This window comes from Thalia democratica, chromosome 1, assembly GCF_965202585.1.
Source record: "Thalia democratica chromosome 1, ktThaDemo2.hap1.1, whole genome shotgun sequence".
Taxonomy (NCBI): Eukaryota; Metazoa; Chordata; class Thaliacea; order Salpida; family Salpidae; genus Thalia; species Thalia democratica.
In genome coordinates, this window is record NC_139165.1 from 50,459,767 (window position 1) to 50,471,659 (window position 11,893).

At 26.4% G+C, this 11,893-nt stretch overlaps 1 protein-coding gene across 1 annotated transcript; it reads right to left on the reverse strand.

Moving 5' to 3' along the window:
• Positions 1-11,893, reverse strand: LOC145829752 (DNA mismatch repair protein Msh2-like). The gene is made up of 18 exons (XM_082937980.1): positions 11,735-11,893; positions 11,012-11,175; positions 10,213-10,297; positions 9,915-10,063; positions 9,640-9,782; positions 6,901-7,180; positions 6,324-6,475; positions 6,082-6,142; positions 5,806-5,976; positions 4,991-5,143; positions 4,741-4,856; positions 3,982-4,162; positions 3,695-3,878; positions 3,309-3,457; positions 2,775-2,871; positions 2,084-2,284; positions 1,441-1,580; positions 1-300 (listed from the first exon to the last, which is right to left on the reverse strand). Exons 1-18 carry the CDS (start codon positions 11,886-11,888, stop codon positions 133-135), a joined length of 2,748 nt encoding a protein of 915 aa, XP_082794106.1. The 5' UTR covers positions 11,889-11,893; the 3' UTR covers positions 1-132.

The following is an 11,893-nucleotide window of genomic DNA, read 5'->3' on the forward strand; positions in this document are numbered from 1 at the left end:
AATTATTTAGAAAGAACAAGTTTTTATAAATGAGTATTGACTATTTGAAAAGTGTTGGAACTAGTATAGTCCTAAAATACATGACTTGAAACATTTTTAGCAGCTTGAGCTAATTTACTTTTTTCTTTTCCATCAAACTTTAGGACGAGAAAAAACGAGGTCTTTAAAGTATTTGTTGTCAGTATTTTTTATGGCATCTTTCAAAATCTTCATTTTTTGCTTTCTCTCACTCAAATCAATTGAATTCCAGTCAGTACTTTTGATTTGCGTTGCAAACTGTTTAATCATTGAACAACCCTCCTGTTTGTAATTTAAAGAATGTATTAAGTTAAAAATTTAAACAATATTTAGCAGGTAAGAAATAAAAAGTTTTACCAATTTCAAACAAACACAAGAGCAATTACTTTTTGTAGTTGTGTTTATATTTCAAATAAGGAAACTATTTCAAATTCTTTATATAAAATCTTTTTTTTTTTTTTAACATAAAAAAAATGGCAAAAGGTGTCTATCAAATTGGATATCTGAATGAGTTTAACAACTAATTAGCTTATATTTATTAAATATTAAATTAATTAGATATTCTACGAGCTCTTCTACAGATAGACCTAAAAATTAGGTATACTACTTGAACCTTGTTTAAATTTCAAATATGTAGTACCTTTAAACTAAATGTATCAAATAAACAGATTTTACAGTCAAACATTTAAACAGCTTTATAACTCTACACACCAATGAGGTTTTGGATTAAATAGCTTTAAACAAAATAACAACAATAATTTATTAAGTATAATGATAGAATTACGTGTTACTTTTTTAGAAGATGCTTTGCAACATGTAGTGATCTACACCAAAAAATTGATAAAATGTTTAGAAAGTTTTTAGTAACTCTTTGTTTTACATATTTAGATGCTTTTTGTAGAATTGTTTTTGTATTCAAAAAGACATAAACAATAATAAAAAAAGTTTCTAACCGATAAAGGATAAGCAAAAATATAAACATAGCATAATTTTTTATTGTGGCACAAATTATGAATTTGTTTAGCTATTTGAATTTAATAACTTTACTTTAATACAGTAAAAAACTGTAGGTCATATTTATCTTATAAGTATAGTTTAACTTTGAACTTATAGAATTAATAAGATAAATGTTCGTTCTTGTTATAAATTTTTATAATAAATTACAGGTCAAAGGAAAGGTCTTACACATTTGAAACATTTATTTATCAAAATAAATTTTAATAAATATGACTTGAATCCTAGCAATGTTTACCTAACACTTAAGCAAAGATACAATGGATGTGTCAAAAATAAATGTTGACTAATACTGTAACGAAAAAGTTATGTTCATATGTAGTCGAAAATTATCGTTTATCTAATTTAAAACCTAAAAAAAAATTGAAAATTTATTAGACTTTTATATTGGAAAACTTGGAGACTAACCTCAACTTCGCTGCTTTCGTACTTGTTCTTATCTACAAAATTTTCCAATTTTTCAGCGTTTTTCACCGCAGCTTCCACGACATGCGGTGGAAAGTCGACCGATCTGGCAACATTGATACCGTAACTCTGCTCGCAACTTCCTAAACAAGTACATCTACGTTCAACATTTATCTAAATAAACATAAAAAAAAATATTTATCATAAAAATACTTGGCCAGTATTTATTTCGGCAATCATCAACAAAGTTCAGATGTTTTATGCCATCGATGATAAACAATGAACTTCACCGCACGATCAACAACAACAGCATCCGAGACAATCCTACAACTGGTTTCGTCCTAATTAGAATTTCTGCCTGATGAGTCCTAATTAGGACGAAACCAGTCGTAGGATTGTCTCGGATGCTGTTGTTGTTGATCGTGCGGTGAAGTTCATTGTTTATTATTATAAAAATACTTAGAAATTTACATAAAAACTTTAAACACTGTAATATAAGTAAGTCTAAAAATATCCATACAAAATCCAAGAATTTTTAAAAGTAGTTAATTTTTATAAAAAAACCTCAACATTTGATAAATTTTATTAAAATGTGGTTTTTAGGCAAGTTCAATTAAGTGAACAAAATTTAACTTAAAATTTTTACCCGGCGCGAGTTGATGAAGCATTATGACGTCATCTCCGTCGACCATCGCCCTCATGTGGTAGTTTTTTGCCGCAGGCACCTTCAACTGCGCCATCTCGTGGTAGTGTGTGGCAAACAGACAGCTGCAGCCCACCCTAGTGGACAGATGCTTGGAAATGGAGTAAGCCAATCCGAAGCCGTCGAACGTGGACGTCCCGCGACCTATCGTGAGATTGTTTTTAGGAATAAAGATCTAAAATTAATAAGGAGAGATTTTTATGATTATAGAGATGTTTGTTAAAAGAATTACTATAAATCACGGTATTAATATGAAAACATTAAAAATTAATAAAGAGAAATATAAACTTATTTCATATATATTAAGTTTAATGAAACTATGCAAGATGGATGAATATATTTAATATAACAAAATTTATGAAACATAACTACAAGATAACTCAATTTATAGCAAAAAGTAAATTTCAGTTTTAATTGTTATAGGTAAATAGTCATATTTGCTGATTTATTTATAAAAGAAGTAGCATTTCAAGCTATAGAGATACCATAATATCAAATATGTTAGTTAAATAACTTGCAAGCATTTATAAGGCCTACAATCTTATAAAATAAGTAATATCAGACTTCAACTTTTTGAAATATAAATAAAAATTACAAGTTTTCACAGTTGGAAACATTTAATAAAATGTCAAACCCAATTCATCAATTATCACAAGAGAATTTTTTGTAGCTGAGTCGATTATGTAGGATGTGTCAAGCATTTCTGCGAGAAAAGTTGAAACTCCTTCTGTCTAATAAAAAGTTAAAAAATTTAAAAACCAAATTGCAGTTTTTTAATTGAAACATTTTCTTATATAGACGTACTCAATAATTATCATTTGTACAAATTTTGAAAGTAATTTTGTTTAAAATTCTCTAGTTTTTCAGGCTTCTCAGTTAAGTTATTTGATCTCAAAATAAAAATGTAAACTTTTTAAGAATTTTATGCTAAAGTTTAAAATTAAATTCGTATTTTTACACTTCAAAAATTTCAATTATAATTACAAACAGATATTGTTATTCCGAAATCTAAAAAACTTAGTAAAACAACCAATCTTTATATTTTAACAACAATTTCTAAAAGGACATGTTAACAGCAACCTATCGATAAGACTACTTTCATTTACTAGCATCTAGTAAAGCGTACAACAAAATAATAATCATCAATAAATAAAGCATTGTAACCAACTTGTCTGTCACCCGCCCCCATTCTGGTTAGTACTGAATCAATCACGCATACTTCAGCCTCGTCGCACGGCACGTAGCAACCAATTTGCGCCATGACAACAGACATGCCAACTTGCCTGATGTATGTTGACTTGCCACCCATATTTGGACCTTTGAAAAAAGAATTCTAATTTATAAAAGAAGTTAAAACCCAAAAGTAAACAACCTTAACGCTTTCACTGATAAAATCAGTGTTATTTTTTTTAACTTAAAACTTAAATAAAAAAATAATTGATTTTATTTTTGACTTGTTGATTAAAAAAAAGTGCTATACAGTCAATTGAAGATTAAGAACTAAATAACTGTTTGGTTTTATTAATTGAAAAAAATAATTTTATAACAGCAAACCTGTTATGACTAGAAAATTTTGATTTTCTCTGTCGAGCAAGGCGTCGTTGGCAACAAAGGAGACGCCTTCCTGAACTTCCACCATCGGGTGCCTGCATTTAATCAGTCTGATACGCTCCATTCTCTGTGACGTCATCGGGTGAACCTTAGGCTTCACGTAAGTACTTGCAGACTGAAGTACGACCTGAATATTAAATAGGTTAATGAGAAACTGAACAAAATGATCTTTTTGACATCAATTATAGATATGAGAGTAAAATATAAACTTATAAAACAATTAGACTAACATTAGCAAAGGCAAATAAGACATCTAATTGAGAAAGGGCAGCACTTAGCTCCATCACTGGCTCATAGTAGTTCTTGACTACTTCTCTGGTTGAAACTAGTATCTCTTCTTCCTTCAACCGATACTGCTTTTTTGTGTCTATGTACCTTTCACTCAATCTCATTAACCTTTTGCACGAAAACCTGAAAGTATGATTGGACTTAAATTTTTTTGTAACTTCTTTATAATTCTTTTATTTTAATAAGCAGCGTTAGGTATGTGTTATGATGCAAAATTAGTTTTTGTTATTAAAGTAATAAAATACAAAACTGAATTCACAAGCGTATTTAGCAGAGTTCACAAATAAATGCTTTAAGATTTAGGCTGACAGTACATGTAATGTATTTACAACATGTGCATAAATTTATATAAAATACATCTTAAGAGATTATAAAGCAATATAAGAGATTAAATAAAGTTAGCCTAGTTTTTAAATTATTTACAAATCTCCTAAAACCACGTACAAAACTATATTGTAAAAATTAAGCAAAGTAAGTTTTGTTTTGTTAGTATATTTTGAAATATTCCACTTAAAATTTTAGTGAAAGTTAATGTAAACTTTTCAATCAATTAAATTAATTTTTGATAAATTGCTTAAGAAAATTATTTAAAAAATTCCTTGAGAAATTCAATTAGTTCAAGAGCATAATACTCACTATTATTAAAAACTGTAAATACTTAAGTAAGTAAAAAAAATATATAGTTGTATTAAACAACAGACCTTACTCCACTTTTAACAGTTTCAAGCATTGTGTACTTGCCGTTAAAAGTGTCTACCAATTTGCCATACTTGCACTGTATCTTGTACACGTAACCTGACATTGGCGCTTTTTCAATCTGTTTTTGGAAGTTATTTAGCTGAAACCACTTATTAGACTATTTTAAAACATGAAAAGATATTTTAATATTCTACACTCTAGCTTTGACATACTTTGAAACACAAAGTTTTGTAATGTAAGTAAATTATGTACCTTTATAGTGATGTTCTTGTCTTTTTTTATGAAAAGACCAAAAGTTTCTTCTCTCATTTCTTCCATCTCTTCCCACATAGTCTTCATGCTTTCATCCAAACTCGTCAATTCTTCATCTATGTTCGGATTCATTTCGTAAGAGTAATTGTCTAACTGCAAAGATGAAAAACTGATTTAAAATTTAGTTAGTAAAAATTTGTTTATTTTTAAGAGATAAATTTAACTTTGATTTTATTAATTTTATGCGAACTAAAAAATCAAATTTATACTAAAAAAATTAAAGTTTAAAAACATAGTAATAAACAACTTCAACACAAACAAATTATTTTAATTTAAATTACTCTAAAACAGAAGTAAGTTTTTGCAATTCTAAAAATTTGTTAAATACTTAGTAATATTAAAAATTTTTAAAATAAATATGTCTTTGAATAATTTAACAAACCAAACTTTATATTATAAAAACTGTAGACATTTATATTAAAACGGTAACCCGAGTGTTTAAATTTGTGAACAAATAATGCAGTTCAATTATATTCAAATTTAGACATCACGACAAGCTAATTTATTTGTTCAATTTCTTATTTATTGAGATCAATTATTAATTTCTTATTTATTTAATTTCTATTTTTCTCATGTACAATGTAGTTATAAATTAAGATAAATAGTTGTACCGCAAAACAATCTTTTTTAATACAGTTAATAATAAAACTTTATACCCGTAAATCAGTAACACAATACAGTCTCTAGAATAAGTAGCTTTCTGCGAGTACAGCATTGTTCAAGTGTTAAATGTCAAACACAAATTTAAAACTTACAGCATCAGATTTAATTAATTGAGAAATTAGTTCAACGAGAGGGCTAATCTGATGAAGGCAGGAAGCAAGCGGTTGTATCAGTGTGACAAACACAAGACTCTGCTGGGCCTCCTCCAGTTTCACTCTCTCTTCATCGAGCAAGACACAAATATCCTTGATCTTCGACTCGGCCTTTTAAAAATAATAAACAATGAACAAGTTAAAAAGAAAGCTTTCAGTGGTTTTCAACAAAAAACAATTAAAGGTTAGAAACTAAAAAGTAAAAAAAAAAGATACCTGTGAAACTTGGTAGAGGTCTTTCATAGTTACACGTTTTTGATGCAACCTAAAAGCCAACCTGTTTGGAAAATTAAATATTTCTGGGTTATAAGTGTTGAAGTTGTAAGTTTAACAACTGCATTAAAAAATCATAAATACATAAATCATATTTGATGCTGAAATTAACAGAAAATTTTAAGATAAAAAGTAGTTTAAACTTTGTGGAATGAATAATAAAACAATCATGTAAAACTAGTAACTTTTCAAGGTCTGGGATATTCTTCAATGATGCAGTTAGTCCGTCCTTCACAGTTGTCCATGTAATGAATAGTTGTACAATATCAAGTCTCTCGTTTATATGATTAACGTCAAGTAAGGGCTGTTTAATCCAACTTTTCAACAAGCAGGATCCCTTAACAAATTTAAAAAAATCAAAATTTTATTAAAAGCTAATCACAACATTAAACTAATTAGAGTATTTGTTATAAATGCTACACAAAAAAAATAGTGTTATTTTAGTTAATAAGATCGAGGTTGCATTGTTTAAATTTGTATAAATAACCTTGAGTAATCAAAAATTAATAGCAAAAAACTAGCTTTTAAAAGCTTTAGTAATTGTACCCAAAGGTGGAACACTTAATTGATCATTACATTTTAGTATCATAAAATAAAAATCTAAAATTTATAACATTAAACGTAAATTAAAAACACTTACTAGTCTAAAACTAATCAAAGTTTTCAAAAATAAAAAACGACCAGTAAGTTATTTTAACAAACAAAAATAAATAGTTACTTGCATTATACTATTTTTTAATTTTAAGTATTTAAAACACATACCCTGTAAGTCTTGCACTTGTTTAGCAACTTATACAGAGAATCCACTCTAGAGCGGTTGTTGTTTATGTTGCTCAGTGATGATTCCTCTTCCCCAATCAAATGTAAACTCTCAAGCGCGCTTGAGTCCAATCGCATGTGTGATGTCACATTGAGTTTTCTGATGACATGTTTCGTTTTGTGATCATCTTTGCGCAACAACCGCAGTTCCTCTGCAAGAGCAACTAAACACGACATTGGCTCTTTCCATTGTGATGTCATTAGTAACTTTTTAGTTCGCTCACTGAAAAAGTAAACTTTTTTTAATTTTGTTTAAACTTAAAACATAATTTAAAACTGTTTCAATATTTATACGAGGTTATTAAAAGATTTTATAAAAATTATTTCAGTTAAACTCAATTCATGAAACAAGCGTTATCATTTATTGAAATAACATTTATAAGTAAAATTACCAAAGACACCACGACAGTTTGCTTTTGCCCTTATTAAGACTTATCGAGCTGACATAGTCACAATAAAACGTTTTATAAATCTAACATAGTGTCAAAATGTACCTTAGTTATTAAGCTATCATTCGTGGGTACATACATAGAAATTGATGCAACCAAATGATAAAAACTCAACGCCTTCTTTGACATTGTCTGTTTCTTTGTGATATTATAGTTTAGGCAACAAGAGGATTCAACCTCGTTTTCTAAAAGATGATCTTATTTTGTACAGTTTTATTTTAAGTAGCTACCGACTTTAACAATTAAAAAACACAAAAGTATCTTCTGAGACTATATAAGGGAAAAAAGTCAATGAGTTTTATAACTTTCTCATTGAAGGTGAAAATCAAAAAAGATAAAAACTATTTGGTTTTATATCTATTTTCTACTTTATATTTTTATTGATAACCTAAAATTTCTTCAGTTAATCCATTATAAATTTTAATTCAAATAATTTATTGAAATTTTCCCAATATTGAATAAAAAATAATATTTTTATAAAAAAAAGCTAATTCTTTTTTTTACTTAAATAAAATTTTACTTTTAGTATCTAAAAATTGCAGCTTACATTTCATTTTAAAAGTAATTTAGAGCGGTTATTTAAAGAGTGTAAAAAAATTTGAAGTCTATAACTCACAAACTAAAATTAGCCAGATTTATAGTGAAACATCAAATTACTTAATAAATGGACAATAAAAAGTTGTGGTCCATACGTTTGTAAAGGAAATTTTCAACAAAATTGACTTTATCAAAACTTATAATATATATAATCAATATCAAATTACTTATTATTTTAAGCTTTCATAAAAGTACCAATGTTAACAAAAAATTTTGACCTTCTATGGCCTTATACACTTATTTTTAACTTTATCTTTTAGTAGCAATACTCCTGGCTATCATGAGCAAAGTCAAACATTTTTTAACCATGAGATTAGCAATAAACTGTATCACACTTAATATCACACATTTAAAACAAAAATGTAAAAGAAAAAATTGAGATATGATGATTTAGTTGTGTAAATTTACTAACTTTACCTACAAACGGATGCCTAAATAAAAAGATTATTAGTACAATAAGATTATGAGAAAAAATTAAATACATAACTCAAAACATCTAGTTAATAATATCAAACAAATGGTTAGTCTATACATGAAAAATTATAACTCAAAACAGCATAAAAAACAAAAAGTTTAACTTAAAACAATAAACTTTGTTTGACAATAAACTTTAATAATAATAATAAAAACTGTAAATATTAGATATTTATAACAAATGAATGTCAAAACTGTAAAAGTATTTAGTGAGAAGCTAACTAGTTGAATGATTGATGTTACCGCTACTAATGATTTTGTAGTATGTTTAAATGTTTGTAGGTAAAATAATTGGTAATATAATATGACAATTTTAGTATAATTTTAAAAAAAGTTTGATGACTGAAATATCTAGCTAGGTAATGATGCAAATTTCCAAAACAATTTTTTAAGAACAGGCAACTAATTATTTTTCAGCGGTTAAATTAAGAATTTGTGATGTTAAAGAAAACAAATTAATGGTATTTATAAATTCAAATGGTGAAAGTGTCTTCATCAGAAAGTTTTTTAATAATATCATAAGAGGAGACAAAAGTGTTTCTAAAGCACTTAGAAAATGGATAGCTACTGGTTTGATTAAAACCACGAACAATTCATCTGCAATTGGTGAGCTTTTATTAAAAAACTATAAACATTCTGGAAATTAGAATGACAATTGTTTTACTACCTTATGCATCATATAATTTGTATCACGCAAAGTTTTTATAAAATTTATTTATGAAAACATTTAGGCCTAAATAATGTAAACAACAGTTTGTTCATAAATCTTGCTAGAAATATTTATACATATCTAACAATATTTTATATTTTTAATAAATACAACTTATATTTAAATAAAATTGTTAATTTTATTAATTGATTGTTAGTTTTAATATAGCTTAGTGATTATCAACAGTGTATTTATTATGTTATTACAAATGTTTGCTTGATCACAGTTAATTTTTATTTAGTTGCTAACAATTGTTATTGAAAAAGATTAAATATTTAAAAATGTATAAACAATGTTTAAATGATTTGTGTCTTAATACTTTGTATAAAAATTTTAGTACATACACAAAAAATTGTTTAAATATGGTTAAATATCATTTAGACAATATATAATTTCTATTTAGGCCCATGAATAAAAAAAGAAACTAACAACTAATTTAAAAAAAAAACTAACAATGAATCTTCAACTAGTAAATGTTGTAGAATACTTTCTAGTTTAATAGTGTTGAAAGTGTTCTGTGCAACTTCATTAGTGAATACATGGTGTCTTTTGCACATTTTAAAGAACTTCTCAGTTAACATTTTACTGTGCCCTTTCTGTTTTATGTTATCATTTTTACTACATTTTTCAAAAAACTATAGAACTAACAGAAAAAAATATCTAAAAGCTTTAAAAAATTATTATTAAAAAAAAATAAATAAACTAGGAATCTGATGAAAATATCTAACGTTAATAATAGTGTAGGCACACTCTCTTGGTGGGTATCTTACAAACAATGATTCAAGATTTTTAAAGCACTTAGAATCTTCAAAAGTACCATAAAAAATAGTCGAAGTTGAATAATGAATAAGAGCAATGTCTACTTGTTGACGACAACCTAGTAGTGAGGAATAAATTATTTAATATACTTATATAAATCAGAAAATATTTTTCAAAGGAAAGTTTACTATACTATTTTTTACCAATTACAAAAATTAAAATCATAAGTTTACTAGTTATTGTATTCATATAGCATATTATTACAACCTGGTAAAACTGATATTTTCAAAGCGCAGACACTTGAATCACCATGTTGTACATCTTCTATTGCTGATTCTATTATCTCATCAATCTAACAACAAACTGATTTGTTATTACATTAGAAACTAAATATAGTTAGTTTTCAAATCGTTTAGAAATACCATTAAATTCTTATATAATAAACAAGAAATATATCACTTTAATGCTACAAGTTAGTGTAATAATTCAGAAAAATTTAAAAATATAACTTTTACATACCATAACAAGTACTATGCTAACTGATTAACTTACTCTTAGAATTTAATAATACAATAGATAAAAAGTAATAAAAAAAGGAAAATACAAAAGTCATAAAATCCTAATAAAATCCATCATAAAAATCAAAGGAGATTTAGAAGAAAGAGCTAAATTATATACTTAACTTTTACAATTTAGAAGTAAAATATTGTTATAAAATTAGATAAAAATTGAATTACAAGTAAAATCATCTTGATAAAAACTAAATACACTGAAAAAGAGCTATTATTTTCTTCAGCAATTTACTTAAAAAAAAAAAAAATTAAGTAAAAATGTGTACATACTTTCAATTAAAACTTCTAAAATAAAAAATCTGAAAATTTAATTATAACAAGCTTAATTAGTTTATTGAATGAGAAAAAAAAGCGCTTATAAAGTTTGATCCAAGGACCTAGTGTAAGAAAAAATATTTTTGTAATTGATAGTTATTGTAATGTGTTTAAGGATATTTTAATTTTGAGTATCAAAAAATTAAAAGTTTTAGGTAGATTTTAACATAACAGCTCACCATTTGTGTGCTACCAGGAGTTGCAGTAGCTGTTAACTTCCAATCTTTGTCAAGTGTGTGCAGTTCGATTTTATAGTGGTGGGCAAAAATTAAATTTATTAACACATCACTTAATTTATTCCGCTCTTTGTCAAGTATAATGCAAACAGGCATGTTTTCAGCTTCTGTGTTAAGTTTTTTTTTGTCAGCAAAAATATAACTTAACAATATTTTCTTAGTTTAAACCAGAGGTCGGCAAACTGCGGCCCGCAGGCCATATTAAACTTTTTTTTTTCAACTAGTTTAGTATACTAATATTCTAAAAAATCAAAAATTAAGTTTTAGTGTTACCTTTAAAGGATAATCTATCGCCTAATTTTTTTTGTTCAAAAAAATTATCTTTAATGATGTTTTAAATTAATTCATAAAAAACGTTCCTTTTTTGACCTGCCGACCCCTAGTTTAAACTATACTTTAGTATAAATGTTAAATTTGCTAATAATCATAAATTTTGTTTTCAATATTCATATAGTAATCAACTGTAAAGTTCTCCACTTATTTAATAACAAAACTAATAAATTGGTTTAGTATGAAAAACATTGTGTTTTTTTTTTACAATATAAAATGAAATAATTTTAACTATTTCCAAACATTAAAAAAAATTCTAATAAATAAGAAACTTAAAATATTGTGTATATGAAGTACTTCATGAACAATGTATACAAAAAATTTCCATAAGCTCACTTGTAAGAACACTATCTTTATAGATATTGATGAGAACATTTTTAGAATCTTCATCACCAACAAAAATTAGTTGTGTTTTCTTCTCAAAAATTCTAATGCAAGTAGGAAGCTTACTTGGTAGCTTACCAAAGTAAGAAGAAAGTTTAGTATCCATACTTC

What these genes read in the sequence shown, in the direction of transcription:
- LOC145829752 (XM_082937980.1), bottom strand. Translation starts at nt 11,888, where the DNA reads ATGGATACTAAACTTTCTTCTTACTTTGGTAAGCTACCAAGTAAGCTT. An exon ending in ACAAGTGCAAGACTTACAGG is followed by an intron (nt 6,476 to 6,900) that starts GTATGTGTTTTA and finishes AAATTTGTTAAG; the next exon opens with GGATCCTGCTTGTTGAAAAG. An exon ending in TCTTATTTGCCTTTGCTAAT is followed by an intron (nt 3,879 to 3,981) that starts GTTAGTCTAATT and finishes TTTAATATTCAG; the next exon opens with GTCGTACTTCAGTCTGCAAG.